This window comes from Coregonus lavaretus (genome assembly GCF_964263955.1).
Source record: "Coregonus lavaretus genome assembly, contig: HAP1_SCAFFOLD_431, whole genome shotgun sequence".
Lineage (NCBI taxonomy): Eukaryota > Metazoa > Chordata > Actinopteri > Salmoniformes > Salmonidae > Coregonus > Coregonus lavaretus.
This window is the reverse complement of record NW_028161378.1, coordinates 236,571-257,455: the sequence shown is the minus strand read 5'-3', so window position 1 is coordinate 257,455 and position 20,885 is coordinate 236,571. Positions and strand designations below refer to the sequence as shown.

At 44.4% G+C, this 20,885-nt stretch overlaps 1 protein-coding gene across 1 annotated transcript; it reads left to right on the top strand.

Moving 5' to 3' along the window:
* The first annotated feature begins 1,095 nt into the window (after nucleotides 1-1,095).
* LOC311120761 (cleavage stimulation factor subunit 3) lies at nucleotides 1,096-18,521 on the top strand. Its single transcript, XM_084195336.1, has 20 exons — nucleotides 1,096-1,292; nucleotides 2,185-2,286; nucleotides 2,469-2,564; nucleotides 7,117-7,149; nucleotides 7,932-8,029; nucleotides 8,243-8,309; nucleotides 8,429-8,463; nucleotides 8,559-8,685; nucleotides 8,823-8,900; nucleotides 9,906-10,068; nucleotides 10,249-10,358; nucleotides 10,493-10,609; nucleotides 11,063-11,281; nucleotides 11,621-11,723; nucleotides 12,548-12,617; nucleotides 12,715-12,910; nucleotides 13,124-13,277; nucleotides 17,315-17,409; nucleotides 17,797-17,857; nucleotides 17,960-18,521. The coding sequence occupies exons 1-20, from the start codon at nucleotides 1,266-1,268 to the stop codon at nucleotides 18,157-18,159; spliced, it is 2,151 nt and encodes a 716-aa protein (XP_084051462.1). The 5' UTR covers nucleotides 1,096-1,265; the 3' UTR covers nucleotides 18,160-18,521.
* Nucleotides 18,522-20,885: the final 2,364 nt, after the last annotated feature.

The window sequence follows — 20,885 nt, the reverse complement described above, 5'->3', positions numbered from 1 at the left end:
TACAGACCCCCTGGTTTGATTCCAGGCTGTATCACAACCGGCCGTGATTAGGAGTCCCATAGAGTGGCGCACAATTGGCCTAGCGTCGTCCGGGTTTGGCCGGTGTAGGTCGTCATTGTAAATAAGAATTTGTTCTTAACTGACTTGCCAAGTTAAATAAAGAAAAAATATCAAAAGCAAATAAATGTTCAATCATTAAGAAGAAGTCAGTCGTCTCACACCCTGTAGTCACCCTATGGACTTGCTCTCGGTAATCATTCCTAAAGTGAGCATTGCAATGCCTGCAGTAAGTGCAAATAATGTTTTTCTATTACTATTCTAGCAGAATGTGTACGTATGATGATGAGCTCTGGGCTCGATTGATATGGTCTGTTTATGTAGTCACAGTGTTGATTTGCATTCTGTCCCCCTCTGCTGTCTGAAAAATATATTACAACAACTAGCTATGTAGACAATTTTCGGATCCAGACGTCATGGCCACAGTTTCTAAACCCAGAGGCGCATCGCGAGACTTCCGGGAACGCTTGCGAAACAGACCAATTAGAAAAGTGAAAAAGTATTCCTTAGTTGTTCATTTTCTCGAAATCTAAAGGTACAATCTAGAATCGAACCAATGTCTTAAGTGGTTGAACATGTTATTACTCAACTTGTGAAAGTGACAAACTGACACGTTTTAATTTTCCTCAAAAACAACTTTATATCGAAGGAGTGCCTTTGAATGGACGTCTTTGCTATTCAACGTCGCCATGACGTGCCAAGTGTGATCGGGGATTTCTATTGGAGAAGCAGTTTTAGCCTATCTTAATACTGTACTGACTTTGTCATAGCTATCAAAGAGATTCATACCATTAGTGATTCAAATGTGTTAATTCAATGACCCAGACATCCTATCAAAGATATTACATTAGTGATTAAAATGTGTTAATTCAATGGCTTTTTTATGCACATGCAATTAAACATTTTGTTCTAAATATTGGTCTCATCCATACACATAGATATATAAAACATTCAAATACTGTACAAAGCAATCTCAAATGTGATTTTTTTTTTGTCTGTAGAGGTGACTTCCTCCAGAACATAAGGAAGTGAGCGTTCACATACGCCATTTTGAGAAAACGTCCAGTCACAGCAGCGGGCAGACTGTGTGCATAGCTACTGGAGTCATCGTGCATCATGCGATATAGCTGTTTTTAATTAAATATTTGTATGTTTAAATACTGTTGCTATTGCAATTTGTAATATAGGTACACTAAACGTAACCAGTCATGTCCACGGAAGCAACCGCCGACCAGGTAGATCATTTCAGTTATTTGTAGCGAACGGTTGCTAGTTAGCTACATTTTCACTCGTGTTGCATGATGGTTCACTACCTAGCTAGGCCTACACTCTAGATACCGTTTAATGTAGATTGGGAGCGCTTTCTACATAGTTACCATAATTCTTGACAATATTTTAGTGGAAATAGTTAACTAATCAATTACATTTCCCTTTTGAGAGATATCTGCGGCTAAGCTAATTACGTACTAGCTAGGTAACCTGCCAATGATTTTGGTCGTAAATTAATGGCAAACGGCTAACTAACGTCAACTAACTTGTATAGTATAGGTAACACAACCTGATATGGTCTGCGTGTGAAAGAACTTCATGCTAACACGACTAGTTATCGTGTGCTAGTTAGCGTTTGGCCTGTTGAGAATAAACACGCTAGTTAGTTAGCTTGCAAGCTAGCGTTAGCTACCTAGGTAAAATTACTGTTGAAGTTGGGCCGCGCTTTTTTGTTGCACTAGTTAGCTAACTAGTTAAAGCGTATGCAATGCGTGCACATCGTATTGCATTTCAACAGTTGAGCGCACCGTTCACTCAATAAGCTAGCTATGTCAGAAGTTGTGCAATTGTGTAACATGTTTACATGATTAGCTACCTACCTTAGTAGCTAGCTAGCTAACCACGTAAACAAGCAAGCACTGCCTCGTGTTTGCCTTTGTTTTACTCGCTTTTTTTATGTGGCTAAAGAAAGTCCAAACTGTTAAGGAACAAGTGTAGTAGGTCTATTATAAACGAGCTCTTCTAAAATGTACTCTTAAAATTGTCTATAATATTGGCACACTGACTGATTTTCCCAAGCCACCTATTGTTGCAGTGTATGCATGTCTGTAACCCCAATCATCTTTTTACGTCTTGCAGGCAGCTGAGTATATCCCGGAGAAGGTTAAGAAAGCAGAGAAGAAGTTGGAAGAAAACCCATATGACCTTGACGCATGGAGCATTCTGATTCGAGAAGCACAGGTTTAGTGACTCAGGGTTGCTTCCTCTTACCTGGGGTAATCGATCGGGTCAAGGGAGGGAGAGGGTGGGGATCAACAGGGTGGTGGGTGGGGATCTAACAGAACAATTACAAATGTGTCATATAGGACTGTTTCAACTTGTTTGTCAACAAGTGTACATGTGAATGCATTCTACCCTTTTAGAACCAGCCTATAGACAAAGCAAGGAAGACATATGAACGACTTGTTGCCCAGTTCCCAAGCTCGGGCAGATTCTGGAAACTATTCATTGAAGCGGAGGTTAATATTTTATCAATTTCTCACAACTACGTGTGCATGGGTGTGCATATCCTAACAGGATCAACAATGTGACTTTCACACAACAAATAGGTCCACTTCATCTAAATTGTATATATTTTTTAAAGTACGAGGGGTTTAGGTTACAATCTTAACCATTTATTTTTCAGGAAGCAGACTGTATGTTCTTCGGTTAAAGAACATCTATTTTCTACGTCTTTAAATGGGGTTAGGTGCATTTGTTGCATGTTTGATCTGCAACAGCATTAAAACTTTTTAATGGTATTGGAGTGCTTTAGCCTTTTATTCACTTGTCGTGTCTATTTATTGCCTCCTGTGTCATTTCTTTGAGGTCATTTTTGTTTTTGATCATAAACCGTATGAGTGAATGTTGTGTCCAACTTAACACTTTTCCCAGCACAGGTGTGCCCCCCTACCCCCAACAGGCCATCTATGTTTACGTCCAAAGCTGTAATATTGTATATCCCCGTTTATATATAGGCTGACGTTCACCCTGGTTTTGACCCAGCAAAGAATCCACATTACGCCAATATGTCTTTAAAAGGATAGTTCACCCAAATTACAAACTTACATTGGTTTCCTTACCTTTTATTTCTGTGGGTGGTACCTGCTCCCATTCCTGCCTACTACCCTGACCAAGCAATAGTGCTTACATCTTAGATGAGCCTTAAACCCCCATCCATACGTAAGCTCAATCATTTAATTAGTATTCCATTAGTTTTAGACATACACATGGATGCTTGTAATCCACTTATTGTAGGGGGATAAAGTGGGTAAGTATGTGAGTTAAGAGCATGACTGACCAAGCCTCATTTTTATTATTGTGCCTTAATTGATGCCCGCTACACACAGCTCTGATCCCAACTAGTCTCTGGGCCCTGGGCTGTCTACAGCAGGTGAATGGAAGTCTGGGGGAGGAGAGCAGCTCATGTGTCCATTTTAAAATCAAGCCCAAGCCTCACTTGTAGGTCTGAAGGTATTGAGTGGAAGTATGTGAACTGGTGATGCTCTGTGTAGCTCCCTTTTTACACCCACAGCTTCCTTTCAGATCTACAGGAGTTGACTAGTACAGGGTGTCCCATCTTGGTCCTGCAGTATGCAGGCTTTTGTTCCAGCCCAGTGCAAATACAGCTGATTCCATGGTGTTAAATAAGATGACATTATTTTCTCCTGTTAATTGTGGCTACAGAATGTGACCCAGGTGTGGTGGTGCTGGACTAGAGGGGAAAAGCCTGCAGACACTGCTGCCCTACAAGACTGGGATTGGACACCCCTTGTCTAAGAGTTGATTGATACCAGATTGGCTAATAGTCTCAAATGTTCAGACCGTCACCTTATTTGTAGGTGCATAGTGACTGGAATACAATCCTACTAAACCGTGGGGTATTTGCACCGTGCACATCCGTGAGGAGTTGGGCACATTGTTTTTGAGTCTAGAAGCTCTCCCATTCTATACACTGCTGCCCTAGTTAGAATGGCCTCATTCAACACAATTTAGCACAGCCTGTAGGTCATTCTGTAAAAGTTCAACCACCTGTTGACTTCATTTGTTTATAACTATGTACCATAGTTAAAGTTGGTCATTTGCATTAAAACTATCCTTTTTGTTTTACCCTTCCAGTTTGGATAGCCTTTGATTTATATCTAGACTGCAGTCAAATCGAGGTTGCCATATTCTTTTTTTAGCCCAGTTTCATTTGCCTCAACATAGTGAGTAACCTGGAAAAAAATTAACTATTTTTGTTAAGCTTTGGTTGTTTTGAGTTGAGTTCTTCTAACAGCAACCTGTCAAATAGTATGGTAGCTGCTGCCTTGTTCTTTGCTGCAGTAACATCAACATTCTAGTTTGGATCTAATTTATTAGTTTTGAGTCCCCCATCTTTTTTGCTAATGTGTAGAAAACGAATCATACGTTTGAATATCTGACCTTTTCCCACTAACCTTTCAAGAAAATAACATGTGCTTGTGAAAGAGTTATACACTAACAATCCACTATTGGGAATTCAGGCGTTCACTTGTGTGAATTCACACATTGCAAGACACTAACATACAGGTGCAGCTTAGGGGACCATTGTCTTGGTTCTGGGTCAGATTTGACTTTTTGTGGCACATTTCACACTTACGTTGTGCTTTTTGTGTTCGTTTCAATACAGTTTCACTCACCTTGGGGAACTCTCAAGCGGTTGGTCTGTGCATGCAGAAGCATAAGGAAATGCATAACTTGCGTTGTACTCAATTTGACTGTACCCTGCGGTTTGTTGAGAAAGTGATTTTAAATTGCATACTGTTTAATAAAACAAATGACCAGAATTCTGTACTGTGACTTATTGCATCTTTTCTTTATGGTGTTGATGGTTACTGCAGTCCAGTTAACAACCTCCTCCTTTCCCCATAACTAATCCCATTTTAAAGTAAGCATTAGGCATGGCCCTCTGATTATCCCACAGAAATTGCCCGTCACCTTCCTAGTTCATAGTAAATTCAGTTTTTTTGTTGGCTGCTGAATGCGTGTTAGGTAGTAGGCCTAGTGATGGTGTGCTTGTAAAGTGAATGCTTATTTGGTAGCGAACTTATGGTAGCATGGAGAACTGGAATAGTGTTTAATGTTGTGGAAGCTATTTTTATGGATATGTTACAAATGTGCATAAGGAAGTATTCCTGTGTTGATGGGCTTGCTCTTGGGTTTTTAAGCCTGGGTCTTTCAAGTAGCCTAGATAGTTGTGACATCCTGATAAAAGGCCATATTACTAATAGAATGTATTTTATTTGGTTGATGTGATTTAGATAATCATCTTAGACAAAATTGGATGGATTGATATTAATTTAATTCCCCACCCGACTGGTTTGCCTGCACCGAAATAGAACAGAAGTGCTTTAGTCAACTGTCTCTTTTGTAGTGTCTTCAGGTCTGGTTCTCATGTAGCTGCTATAACAACCTTGAGTGAGACGCTCAAACTATTGGTAGTGAGTGCTAAAGCCATGGGGTGCTGTAGATGCATGCAATGACAATGTATGCTGGCTACAGATTGTGTGTGTGTGTGTGTCTGCCCTCGAGGTGAGATTTTTTCGATATAGCCTACCTAAAGCTATGTCACTGTCACAGGGATGTACTTTTCTAAGCATGCAGCTGTCAAGGCTGGGGTTACATTTTCTGTGTGCTATTTTTATGTTGATTTTATCTCAAGTTGATTTACCTCAATAAATCATTGGTAATAAACAATTTTGTTTCATGTTGTCTGTGTAAAACTAGTGTTATTTTTCATGTTTATCACTACAATGCCATAGTCGCCATTGGCTATAGTCGCCATAGGCCTAGTTCTCTCTTTAGGATCTGACTCTTTGAACAAATGTGAAATTATTCATTGTGATCTTGCAATGATACCTCCCACCTCTAGATGTATACATATTGAATTAGTTATTTTCTTGCACTGAGTATTGTTAATCTTGAAAAAGTACTTCTGTTCAAGCTTTATGCTGCTAGGCCTAGGCTATGTTTAACATTGACAGATTATTTGATAGCCCCTCTAATCAGTGATTGTCTTAAGTGGCTTTCACAACAATAAGCTGAAAGCCAACCTGTGGGCTTAGTGACATTCCGCTGTATTGCTCTTAGAATGGATGAAGGAAAGAAGCAGATTTAGAATTATCGGGGCAGGATTCATTCCAAGTTCAACTGTATTCTCCCATTCAAACACCTGAATGTTTCTTGTTACTGTTTTGTCGTCATATTTTTAGGAGCTACTAGCCTTGCAGTTGCAACAACAGAAGGCCTACAGTACAGTACAGTACATGCAGCTAGGCTGCATTGGGAGCCCTGGGCCTGACACACAAACAGGCCTTTTGTCAGGGCCAGGCCAACCGGTAGCGCCAGTAAAGCTTGGTGTTTCTCATTCTGCTTTGCTGACACTGGTCTATGCTGGCAGGCCTGTGTAGAGGGAGGATTGGAACTCCACAGGGCTTGGAATAGGGACAGAACGGATTGAGGACTCCCTCTCCCACCAAACATCAGCTGCCTGACGGTGTGGAGCCTCTTTCCTGCCACTGTCAGTCAATGAGTCACCTTGATGCCTGGCCAGGCTGACAGTCAGTAATGTGTTTAGTGATTGGCACGAGTGTGGTCTTTTCCAGTGTAGTGAAGGGGCTAATATACGATAGCTTTTTATATGCTGATGAAACTGTTTTTATTTAGCTTGTTTTTCTAAGGCTACAGTTTATTGGGAAGGGTGGGTATTCACAGATTCCTTCACAGCCCTTTTCTTTACCCCATGGAACAATATGTCTAGACATCAAAACTCATTTTTTCTTACAACTGGCTGATCATGTGACTCATGTATGGTCCATGATGTACAATGAGAATAAATCCCTTATCTTACAAAATTGATCTTGAAATGGTCTTTCTTGTGTGAAATTCACTTTGTTGATCTGAAAGGGACTGTGTGTGTGTGTAAGAGGGAGTTTGCATGCATGTTTGTCCATATATACAATGGAAACACCTGCCTGTTGAATTAACACTTCGTTTACACTCTGTCCACAGATCAAGGCAAAAAACTATGACAAGGTAGAAAAGGTGAGTGCAAATCATACCAAAGTCCCCTCCCATTGGCCTTACAGGAGACTGAGACTGCCATGGTTGGTTGATTCTGAGGGAGGGTCCACCTCCCTGTCACTGGATGGAAACCAACATGGTTCTGACTCATCCAGTGTTGCCCTTAACAACTGAAAAAGCCATTTAAGTCACCACTGTAATACATCAATGATCAAGCCAAACCCATAAAATGTAGCTGCATGCTTTACAGCAGTACAACAGAAAATCTACAATTCACAAGAGTGGCAAATGATTGTTTATTGCCACTTGTTTAAGTCACAGGCAACACTAAACACTTAGCAGCATAAACTATTCCATCTGATGCAGATGTTTTTACTGTGTTGTTGCTGTCTGTTATCCATCACCTGAAACTGAAGGGAAAAGTAGTTCTCTCGTTTTCACCACGGGTAGGTTGTCTTTAACAGCAGCAGCGTGTTGCAAAGCCCTTGTGTACACTGCTGTTTATATCTCCAGCCGTGGTAGTGTGGCAGCTGTCTATCAGTGAGCTGTGTTCTGCTGGTTCTCCTGCCTGGGTAGGCATTAGGTCACTATCCATTAGGCAGCCCTCCATAGAGGGAATCCACTACTTCCCCTTTTATACACAGAAACACACACACTACAAATCACCTAGCATGTCTATTTCTCAGTGCCCAACAGTATGACAGTTGTGAATGATTGAGTGCACTCTCTGTCTGAAGCATTACTTTTCAGTAGACTGATATGTTTTTCAATACTTGAAACGTGTCCCTTCCCTCCTGCTGTAGTTGTTTCAGAGATGTCTGATGAAAGTGCTGCACATCGACCTGTGGAAATGCTACCTCTCCTACGTCCGAGAGACCAAAGGAAAGCTACCCAGCTACAAGTAGGTTCACCTATTACCCAGGAAAGGAATTGGAGGGGGACAGAGTGTGAGGGCCAGGGGCTCTTCGTGTTGTGCTCACACACCATCTTAACCATTCAGCAATGCATTTCACAGTGATAACACAACACCCTATTTTGACAAATGTTCCCAGTGCATGTCTTGATATTGTGATGTAACACAAGTCCTAACCCAGCCCTGCTTGGCCATCACCAGAGAGAAGATGGCGCAGGCGTATGACTTTGCGCTGGATAAAATCGGCATGGAGATCATGTCCTACCAGGTAAATCAAAGCATATTGGCAATTAAATGATCTAAAACGAGTTAGTAAAAAATGTGCAATCTGGTAGGCTGAAATGGGGTTCCAAGCCATGACCTCTAATTCTTCTGCTCTCCCCTCAGATATGGGTGGACTACATCAACTTCCTCAAAGGAGTGTAAGTACTACTCTTCACACAATACTTAGTTTTTCCATTAAAAAGTACGTACTTCAAGGAAAAGTCCCTCATTCCCTACCCTTGTGTCCTTCCAGTGAGGCTGTTGGTTCGTACGCTGAGAACCAGAGAATCACAGCGGTGCGCAGGGTCTACCAGAGGGGCTGTGTGAACCCCATGATCAACATCGAGCAGCTCTGGAGAGACTACAGCAAGTATGAGGAGGTAAGACCAATGACCTGTGACCCTTATGGAGGGCTGAATAATGAACCCCATGGGGGGGTAGCAGAACATTGCTTTTATGTGCCATTGATATATATAATCTGTCAGTGGTACTAAGAAGCCTGGTATTGTACAAACAGGGCATCAACGTACATCTGGCCAAGAAGATGATTGAGGACCGCAGCAGAGACTACATGAACGCTAGGAGAGTGGCCAAGGTAAGGTACTCGCAAACACACTATGAGGAGGGAAACTGATGCATACTGTCTGGTAAACCATGAACGCTAGGAGAGTGGCCAAGGTAAGGTACTCACAAACACACTATGAGGAGGGGAACTGATGCATACTGTCTGGTAAACCATGAACGCTAGGAGAGTGGCCAAGGTAAGGTACTCACAAACACACTATGAGGAGGGAAACTGATGCATACTGTCTGGTAAACCATGAACGCTAGGAGAGTGGCCAAGGTAAGGTACTCACAAACACACTATGAGGAGGGAAACTGATGCATACTGTCTGGTAAACCATGAACGCTAGGAGAGTGGCCAAGGTAAGGTACTCACAAACACACTATGAGGAGGGAAACTGATGCATACTGTCTGGTAAACCATGAACGCTAGGAGAGTGGCCAAGGTAAGGTACTCACAAACACACTATGAGGAGGGAAACTGATGCATACTGTCTGGTAAACCATGAACGCTAGGAGAGTGGCCAAGGTAAGGTACTCACAAACACACTATGAGGAGGGAAACTGATGCATACTGTCTGGTAAACCATGAACGCTAGGAGAGTGGCCAAGGTAAGGTACTCACAAACACACTATGAGGAGGGAAACTGATGCATACTGTCTGGTAAACCATGAACGCTAGGAGAGTGGCCAAGGTAAGGTACTCACAAACACACTATGAGGAGGGAAACTGATGCATACTGTCTGGTAAACCATGAACGCTAGGAGAGTGGCCAAGGTAAGGTACTCACAAACACACTATGAGGAGGGAAACTGATGCATACTGTCTGGTAAACCATGAACGCTAGGAGAGTGGCCAAGGTAAGGTACTCGCAAACACACTATGAGGAGGGAAACTGATGCATACTGTCTGGTAAACCATGAACACTAGGAGAGTGGCCAAGGTAAGGTACTCGCAAACACACTATGAGGAGGGGAACTGATGCATACTGTCTGGTAAACCATGAATGATTGTGAGCTGATGTTGTCTCTTCAGGAATATGAGACTGTGATGAAGGGTCTGGATAGGAACGCCCCCTCGGTGCCCCCTCAGAACTCCCCCCAAGAGTCGGTGCAGGTAGAGATGTGGAAGAAGTACATCCAATGGGAGAAGAGCAACCCGCTACGCACGGAGGACCAGACACTCATCACTAAGAGAGGTGTGTGTGTGGTGGGGGGGGCACAGTGATTCCTATAGCTAAGGGTGTTGTGTGTGTGAACTTGATATAGCATGCCATCACTGATATTACAGGCACAGTAAAGTTGATACATATCCAGTGTTGCGTCGAGGTTTTGCTAGCATTGCAGCCCTAACTTAGTAATTGTGCTCCGTGTTGCAGTGATGTTTGCCTATGAGCAGTGTCTGCTGGTGCTGGGTCATCACCCTGACGTGTGGTATGAGGCTGCCCAGTATCTGGACCAGTCCAGTAAACTACTGGCAGAGAAGGGGGTAAGCAAGGCCACTGATGACACAATGGATCCTAATGGGAACTGGGTTTCCTCCACGTTTGTTATTTTAGACCTTACTGGTATATGGTTTTTAAATGCCAAACTTCTCCTTGAACTCTTTCTTCCTCTCCTCAGGACATGAACAACTCTAAGGTGTTCAGTGACGAGGCAGCTAACATCTACGAGCGCGCCATCGGAACTCTACTGAAGAAGAACATGTTGCTGTACTTTTCATTCGCTGACTATGAGGAGGTGAGCTGCACAAACACCAATCATCTGTCACGGACCACTTGCCAAAACAAAACATGAGGTCGTAATATGAAGATGTCAAAGTTGCCAAGGAAATGTATAATGCTTCTACAGCTGCATTGCTTGCTGTTTGGGGTTTTAGGCTGGGTTTCTGTATAGCACTTTGTGACATCTGTTGATGTCAAAAGGGCTTTATAGAAAAATTGATAGATTGATATAATTGACTGTCATCCATAAGTGATTAGTGTATCTCTTACTGCAGACTTATTCATTTGTCTCGTCTAATTCCTATTAAGATTATTTGATTTGATTATTCCGGAGCAATCCTACTGTCTTGTTGAGTTAAGTGGTGGAGTGGAGTGTGAGCCAGTAAATGAATGTTGAATAGAGGTCCAGGAAATGTTTGACAGGCATTTAATTGATGAATGAGCGAACCCACATCTCTCCTCTTGTCAGAGTCGAATGAAGCATGAAAAGGTCCACAGCATCTACAACCGTCTGCTGGCCATCGAGGACATCGACCCCACCCTGGTCTACATCCAGTACATGAAGTTTGGCAGGCGGGCCGAGGGCATCAAGTCGGGCCGCATCATCTTCAAGAAGGCCCGGGAGGACATGCGCACGCGTCACCACGTCTACGTGACTGCAGCCCTGATGGAGTACTACTGCAGTAAGGTGGGTGGACTGTACATAGGCTACGGCCACACACACATTTTGGGTCTGAAAATTCCGTATTGAGCCAATGGTTGTTCCAATGGGAGGGAGTCATCCTTTGACGGATGATGGACAAACGAAAACAGTTGACTTGAAAATAACTTTTGACAGACAATTGATGAATGCATATACGATTTCATCCGCGTTGGTGTGTCTGCGGCCTTAGACTTAAACACGTGCCAAGAGTGGAACATTGAGAGAGAATATAAGGGGGAACATTCTGTTTCTCAGCGTTTGACTATAAGGGGGAAAATTCTGTTTCTCAGTGTTTGACTGGTCTTCCGTTACCTTCCCTCACAGGACAAATCAGTGGCCTTTAAGATATTTGAGCTGGGTTTGAAGAAATATGGAGACATTCCAGAGTATATACTTGCATACATCGATTACCTCTCACACCTTAATGGTAAGTGACAAGTGATGGATTCATTTATTGAGACTGTCATTCACCCTCTTGTGTAACAATAAAACAACCATGGGTAGTTGCCATGGCAACAGTTCTTGAGATTGTATAGTTGTTAAGCGATGGTGTTGGAAGGCTACAGAGGATCCATTATCAGTCTTTGTTAAACATGCTGATTCTATTCTCTCTATGACATAAACCCAGTGACATCCTCTATCAAAAGTAAATAGAGAACCATCCATAGACGATGCAATTACTGGTATAGTCAAACTAGATAAAACCCAGGCAGAGGCAGTCTATAGACGCTGGTGTTTTTGTTTATTTCATTGACGTATATAGATATGGGGTTGTTGTGCTGTAAGTTAGGAGAGGGAGGCTGAGGCATTATCTGTAACATAATGGTAGATTAATGAGTTTGAATGCCTCCTCTCTCTCTCTCTCTCTCTCTCTCTCTCTCTCTCTCTCTTCCCCCCTCTCTCTCTCTTCCCCCCCTCTCTCTCTCTCTCTCTCTTCCCCCCTCTCTCTCTCTCTCTCTCTCTCTCTCTCTCTCTTCCCCCCCTCTCTCTCTTCCCCCCCTCTCTCTCTTCCCCCCCTCTCTCTCTTCCCCCCCTCTCTCTCTTCCCCCCCTCTCTCTCTTCCCCCCCTCTCTCTCTTCCCCCCCCTCTCTCTCTCTCTCTTCCTCTCTCTCTCCCCCCCCCCCCCTCTCTCTCTCTCTCTCTCTTCCTCTCTCTCCCTCTCTCCCCCCCCTCTCTCTCTCTCTCTCTCTCTCTTCCCCCCCCTCTCTCTCTCTTCCCCCCCCCCTCTCTCTCTTCCCCCCCCCCCTCCAGAGGACAACAACACCAGAGTTCTGTTTGAGCGTGTTCTCACCTCGGGAAGCCTGTCGCCAGAGAAGTCTGGGTATGAGGAATTACATTCCTACAACACCCACATCAGATCTGTGTCTGTTATTGTGTTATTGACGGTCCTGTGTTTTTTATCAACACCTCTCCCTCAGTGAGATCTGGGCGCGTTTCTTGGCCTTTGAGAGTAACATCGGGGACCTGGCCAGTATCCTGAAGGTGGAGCGCCGGCGTTTCACGGCCTTCAAGGACGAGTACGAAGGCAAGGAGACAGCCCTGCTGGTGGACAGATACAAGTTCATGGACCTGTACCCCTGCTCCGCCAGCGAGCTCAAAGCCCTCGGATACAAGGTCTGTACAACTGGTAGTTTCTACAGTTACACAGAAAGATGATGCTGACTGCTATGGCCGCGTCATCTGTTAAGGGTTGAAGACTTCAATAGAAATCGATCAATGTCTATAAAACAAGTGGACCGTTTGTGTGTTTCTGTCTTGTTCAACTCTTCAATCGTGAGGGGAAAGGATAACTGTTTATAATTCTATGATGTTAACCTGTGTGTGTAGGACGTGTCCCGTGCCAAACTGGCGGCGTTGCTCCAGACGGAGACGGTGGTGACCCCATCTGCTCCCTCGCAAAAGGACGAGGCTGACCGCAAACCAGAGTATCCCAAACCTGACACCAACCAGATGATCCCCTACCAACCACGACACATGGCCCGTACGTACCTTTCTCCCTCCTCTACCCCTACCAGCCATGACACCTGACCTATAGGTACCTTTCCCCCTCCTCTACCCCTACCAGCCATGACCTGTAGGTACCTTTCCCCCTCCTCTACCCCTACCAGCCATGACACCTGACCTGTAGGTACCTTACCCCCTCCTCTACCCCTACCAGCCATGACACCTGACCTGTAGGTACCTTTCCCCCTCCTCTACCCCTACCAGCCATGACACCTGACCTGTAGGTACCTTTCCCCCTCCTCTACCCCTACCAGCCATGACACCTGACCTGTAGGTGCCTTACCCCCTCCTCTACCCCTACCAGCCATGACACCTGACCTGTAGGTGCCTTACCCCCTCCTCTACCCCTACCAGCCATGACACCTGACCTGTAGGTACCTTTCCCCCTCCTCTACCCCTACCAGCCATGACACCTGACCTGTAGGTACCTTACCCCCTCCTCTACCCCTACCAGCCATGACACCTGACCTGTAGGTACCTTACCCCCTCCTCTACCCCTACCAGCCATGACACCTGACCTGTAGGTACCTTACCCCCTCTACCCCTACCAGCCATGACACCTGACCTGTAGGTACCTTACCCCCTCCTCTACCCCTACCAGCCATGACACCTGACCTGTAGGTGCCTTACCCCCTCCTCTACCCCTACCAGCCATGACACCTGACCTGTAGGTACCTTACCCCCTCTACCCCTACCAGCCATGACACCTGACCTGTAGGTACCTTACCCCCTCCTCTACCCCTACCAGCCATGACACCTGACCTGTAGGTGCCTTACCCCCTCCTCTACCCCTACCAGCCATGACACCTGACCTGTAGGTACCTTACCCCCTCCTCTACCCCTACCAGCCATGACACCTGACCTGTAGGTACCTTTCCCCCTCCTCTACCCCTACCAGCCATGACACCTGACCTGTAGGTACCTTACCCCCTCCTCTACCCCTACCAGCCATGACACCTGACCTGTAGGTACCTTACCCCCTCCCCCCTCTACCCTCCAACCAGCTCCTAGTATACCACCAAATGGTCTTAGTAGTGTCTCTAATCCTCAATCTGCCCTAAGTGATGTAGTGCAATAAGGTGTCTTGCCCAGAGTATGTGAGCGGATTGGAGATCCTGCTCATCGCTTACGGAGCCGGGATCCATGTCCTTTCCAACCGCTCTGCTAAAAACCGCTCCTTGCTCACAAGAAAAAAAACTGCCATTACAAATTTGCTGTATATTTTGAAGTATTGAACCCAAACCATATGATTTGAATGAAAAGTATTTTAATAAACAACAGGAAAAGGTGACTGTAAGAAGCACTCATCATTTCAAATAGGCTACATGTCATATTAAACAGGATGTAAACACTGTAAACAGGTCAGGAGCCAGACAGAGAGCCTAAGAAGGAACGAAAATGAATTATTTAGGCTATTATTATTGTTATTGTTGTTATTGTTATTATTATTTGCCTATTATAAAAATAAAATAAAAAAGATTAAAGGCTATAGCCTACAAAGAAATACATTGTGAACATTTGTGAGTGCGACACACTAGGCTGGCATGAACATTAAGCGCTCAGCATTTAAACAACATTTCGTTGAATTAATTTATTATAGTCTATAAATTGACTTACTTATAATTAAATAAAAATGAAATTAAAAATGCCTCATTAGGCCTTTGAATTCATTTTTAGAAACAGGAGTTTGGCCAGAGTCTGTGGCTTCAGGATCATGTGATGGTGACTGGAGAGCAGGTCTGCAGCGGAGAATACCCTCTCCACGCTTGCAGAGACACTGGGGATGCTAAACACCCTTCAAGTAGTTTTATTTGTTTATCTATTGGTATGCCTAAAGGTTTTTAGGTAAAATAACCCAATCAAAACAGAAAGCTCCTTGAAAGAGGTAATATGCCAGGCCTATTGGGCCAAAATCAACCATGGCCTGTTGTATAGAACGAAAAGTAATGAAACTTTTAAGAGATCTGTTTTTTTGTTGCTACAATGACACACTTAGCTAGCTACCCACCTCGTTGCTTTCTGTTAGCACGTAGAACATATCATGCTTTCAGGATACAGTGGGGGAAAAAAGTATTTAGTCAGCCACCAATTGTGCAAGTTCTCCCACTTAAAAAGATGAGAGAGGCCTGTAATTTTCATCATAGGTACACGTCAACTATGACAGACAAATTGAGAAAAAAAAATCCAGAAAATCACATTGTAGGATTTTTAATGAATTTATTTGGAAATTATGGTGGAAAATAAGTATTTGGTCAGCTACAAACAAGCAAGATTTCTGGCTCTCACAGACCTGTAACTTCTTCTTTAAGAGGCTCCTCTGTCCTCCACTCGTTACCTGTATTAATGGCACCTGTTTGAACTTGTTATCAGTATAAAAGACACCTGTCCACAACCTCAAACAGTCACACTCCAAACTCCACTATGGCCAAGACCAAAGAGCTGTCAAAGGACACCAGAAACAAAATTGTAGACCTGCACCAGGCTGGGAAGACTGAATCTGCAATAGGTAAGCAGCTTGGTTTGAAGAAATCAACTGTGGGAGCAATTATTAGGAAATGGAAGACATACAAGACCACTGATAATCTCCCTCGATCTGGGGCTCCACGCAAGATCTCACCCCGTGGGGTCAAAATGATCACAAGAATGGTGAGCAAAAATCCCAGAACCACACGGGGGGACCTAGTGAATGACCTGCAGAGAGCTGGGACCAAAGTAACAAAGCCTACCATCAGTAACACACTACGCCGCCAGGGACTCAAATCCTGCAGTGCAGACGTGTCCCCCTGCTTAAGCCAGTACATGTCCAGGCCCGTCTGAAGTTTGCTAGAGTGCATTTGGATGATCCAGAAGAGGATTGGGAGAATGTCATATGGTCAGATGAAACCAAAATATAACTTTTTGGTAAAAACTCAACTCGTCGTTTTGGAGGACAAAGAATGCTGAGTTGCATCCAAAGAACACCATACCCACTGTGAAGCATGGGGGTGGAAACATCATGCTTTGGGGCTGTTTTTCTGCAAAGGGACCAGGACGACTGATCCGTGTAAAGGAAAGAATGAATGGGGCCATGTATCGTGAGATTTTGAGTGAAAACCTCCTTCCATCAGCAAGGGCATTGAAGATGAAACATGGCTGGGTCTTTCAGCATGACAATGATCCCAAACACACCGCCCGGGCAACGAAGGAGTGGCTTCGTAAGAAGCATTTCAAGGTCCTGGAGTGGCCTAGCCAGTCTCCAGATCTCAACCCCATAGAAAATCTTTGGAGGGAGTTGAAAGTCTGTGTTGCCCAGCGACAGCCCCAAAACATCACTGCTCTAGAGGAGATCTGCATGGAGGAATGGGCCAAAATACCAGCAACAGTGTGTGAAAACCTTGTGAAGACTTACAGAAAACGTTTGACCTGTGTCATTGCCAACAAAGGGTATATAACAAAGTATTGAGAAACTTTTGTTATTGACCAAATACTTATTTTCCACCATAATTTGCAAATAAATTCATTAAAAATCCTACAATGTGATTTTCTAGATATTTTTTCCTCATTTTGTCTGTCATAGTTGACATGTACCTATGATGAAAATTACAGGCCTCTCTCATCTTTTTAAGTGGGAGAACTTGCACAATTGGTGGCTGACTAAATACTTTTTTTCCCCACTGTACGTGTCTTTTCACATTCCACAATGATTCTTGTGGACACCACATCACCACCCTCCCTCTCTTGCTCTTGGTCCTTCACATCTTTGTATGTCACCTTGATTTTGCACCTCTGTGTTTTAACAGTTTCTTAATGAAAATATTTAGCTAACTCCATGACAGTAGCTATAGCAAGGGACTATAGCAGCACACAAGTAGCCTACAAATGCATTCTGGGTCGGGCATGCCCTGAGCTCATGACGTGAGCGCAACTGGAGCGAAATTGGAGCGGGTGAGAAGGCCGACGCTCCAGCCTCTAGTCAAATTGGGCACAGTCCGCTCCACTCCAGCTTCACTCACATACTCTTGTCTCTCCCCACAGCTCCAGGACTGCACCCTGTTCCAGGAGGGGTGTTCCCGGTCCCCCCGGCCGCAGTCATCCTGATGAAGCTACTGCCTCCACCCACCTGCTTCGTGGTAGGTACCAACACCCCACCACTCACTATTGGTGATATCACAGTGCCAACACCCCACCACTCACTATTGGTGATATCACAGTGCCAACACCCCACCACTCACTATTGGTGATATCACAGTGCCAACACCCCACCATTCACTATTGGTGATATCACAGTGCCAACACCCCACCACTCACTATTGGTGATATCACAGTGCCAACACCCCACCATTCACTATTGGTGATATCACAGTGCCAACACCCCACCATTCACTGTTGGTGATATCACAGTGCCAACACCCCACCGTTCACTATTGGTGATATCACAGTGCCAACACCCCACCGTTCACTGTTAGTGATATCATGTGGTTGTGTTGTACTGATGTTGTGGTGTTGTGTTTCTACAGGGGCCCTTTGTGCAGGTGGATGAACTGATGGAGAGCTTCAGGAGATGTACACTACCAGAGAGTAAGTAACTTTGAAACTGTCAGAAATCACCAGCTCCTCTTTTAAACTTCCCTTTGCCTGAATAGCACAATATTAATATCTCCCTCCCTCCCTCTCTCTCAGCTGTAGACGCAGCAGTAGAGTTGATAACAGGCAGGCAGCCTGATGCCGGCGGAGAAGGGAACGGCTCCATGGAGAACCATGCCATGGCCAAGTCACTGAAGAGACCCAACGCAGACTCTGATGAAGAGGAGGACAAGGGCGCTGTGGCGCCACCCGTTCACGACATCTACCGCGCTCGCCAGCAGAAGAGGATCCGGTGAACACTCACTCACACACGCACACTTGGGATGGACTCTGTACAGGAATGTAAACCCGTTACGTCGACCTTTTAGGGCAAATGGACTCGTCTGAAGTTTGTCTGGAAGGTTCTTTCTATCCAACCATCGTTGGTCCCTCTACACACACACGTGTTTAATGTTTTTTTGTTCTTGGTGTTTTTTTAACAGTTTTATTTTTTAAAGCTGGGTGACTAATACTGTACAAAGTTTTTAATTCAACCCTTAATTTGACACTCAGCTGTTTGGCCTTGTGAGCTCTGGTGATGGACAAATGGAATCAACTTGTTTTTCTAGTCAAATTGAGAGAAAGCATTTCCTTCCAATACAAACGGGAGAAAACAACCAAAACAAAACTGCCTCCTGTCTTTTGTTTTACTGAAATTATGACTTTTGTTCTCTTAGATTATCTTAATATTATTTCAAGGTCAATCATGTTTTGAGGGGTAAAAGTCTACAGTAAACCACTTTGGCCATGCATATTTAATAGTCACCACTAGGGTTCAGCATGGAGCTGTCTAGACCAGAGATTTCCAGCTGTGTGTGTGTATCAATGCATCAGCAGTGAAGCCTGATAAGACCAGTCTCCGTCTATCTAATCATATTCCCTGCCTTGATGCTGGGACTTGCTCAGTACCAGACCATCATAAGACCTCCCACCTGTCTGTTAGGGCTTCTGGTCACCTCCACCAGCCTGTAATTAACTTAGTAACCATGGCTGTGATCTACGTACGAGTACAATGTAGGCCGCTATCACACCCAGATCAGATCAATCCAGAGACTGGCTAATCTAAGTGTCTTTAAACTGCCCTATATTTGTCTTAACTTAATATATTCTGGGAGAGCATCTAAAGCAAAAAGTAAACGTGATGGCTAGTGTGTTGAGAGGGGACAAGTTGGTCAGTGAGTTTAAAAATAGTATATTCTTCCTTCCGGTCCAAATCCCCACTGACCGCATTCCTTAAGGGTGTGTGAGAGATGATGTGAATAATGACAAGTGGAGCGGGGACTGATAAATACCTGCTATTTCCTGTTTACACAACCTCACAATTTATATTATGTAACACTCCGATATGGACGGTAAACTAGCCAATCAAAAAGTGTTGTTGAATGTAGCTGTGTGTATTGGTGCATTTCACATGGATACATACTAGAATACATTGTTTACTGGTACATTGGCTGTACTGTCAGGCTGTACTCTAGTCATGTGGTTTGGAGGAGAGGTGATGTTTAATGTGACCAAGGACACGAAGACTCACTCAATAACATGCTTCCTAGAGGAAATCTACCTGCTGTTCATTAAAACAGGGTTACATCAATATTTATCCACCTTGCACACAATAGTGTCCACTACGGCTGATAATCAACTGAGACGGTGTTGTTTGGCAGTTCACTTACCCTAGGCTCTATTGAACCTATTCACACTGACTGTCCTCTGAAGGAGAGGTACCATTACAGATCATAACACTAACAATGTGCCCTCCACACCATGTTGTTGTCATATCATCTGGACCTTTACCAGAAACCTAGCCCCAAGTCAATCAACCCTTTACCAGACACCTACTGTAGCCCCAAGTCAATCAACCCTTTACCAGACACCTACTGTAGCCCCAAGTCAATCAACCCTTTACCAGACACCTACTGTAGCCCCAAGTCAATCAACCCTTTACCAGACACCTACTGTAGCCCCAAGTCAATCTATTGCAGATAAAAGCAGACTGCACTGTTGGTACACTCAAACACTACACTGAGGAACACCTTCCTAATATTGAGGTGCAATATATTGAGTTCCACCCCCTTTTTGCCCTCAGAACAGCTTCAAGTTGTTGGGGCATGGACTCTACAAGGTGTCGAAAGCTTTCCACAGAGATGCTGGCCCATGTTGACTCCAATGCTTCCCACAGTTGTCTCAAATTGGCTGGATGTCCTTTGGGTGGTGGACCATTCTTAATACATACGGGAAACTGACGAATGTTGCAGTTCTTTACACACTCAAACCGGTGCGCCAGTGTAACTGGTGTGAAATGGCTAGCTAGTTAGCGGTGTGCACTAGTAGCGTTTCAATCGGTGACGTCACTTGCTCTGAGACCTTGAAGTAGTTGTTTCCCTTGCTCTGCAAGGGCCGCGGCTTTTGTGGAGCGACGGGTAACGGTGCTTCGAGGGTGACTGTTGTCGATGTGTGCAGAGGGTCCCTTGTTCAAGCCCAGGTAGGGGCGAGGAGAGGGACGGAAGCAATACTGTTACACCTGGCACCTACTACCATACCCCATTTGAAGGCACTTCAATATTTTGTCTTGCCCATTCCCCATCTGAATGGTACACACACAATCCATGTCTCAAGGATTAAAAATCCTTCTTTAACCTGTCTCCTCCCCTTCATCTACACTGATTGAAGTGGATTTAACAAGCGACATCACTAAGGGATCATAGCGTTCACCTGGTCAGTCTGTGTCATGGAAAGAGCAGCTGTTCCTAATGTTTTGTATACTCAGTGTATATACGGTATACGGTAGGTTAGTGGTAGGGAGTTATTACAGGTGTTTCAATGGTTTTCTCTCTCAGACAGACGGGCATCAGACAGACAGGCAGGCAGACAGAGGTTGTCCGCCTCTCTCATCCTCCCTCCCTCTCTCTCCTCCACTCCTCTCTCCTCCTCTCCTCCACCCCTCCTTCTCCTTCACTCCTCTCTCTCCTCCACTCCTCTCTCTCCT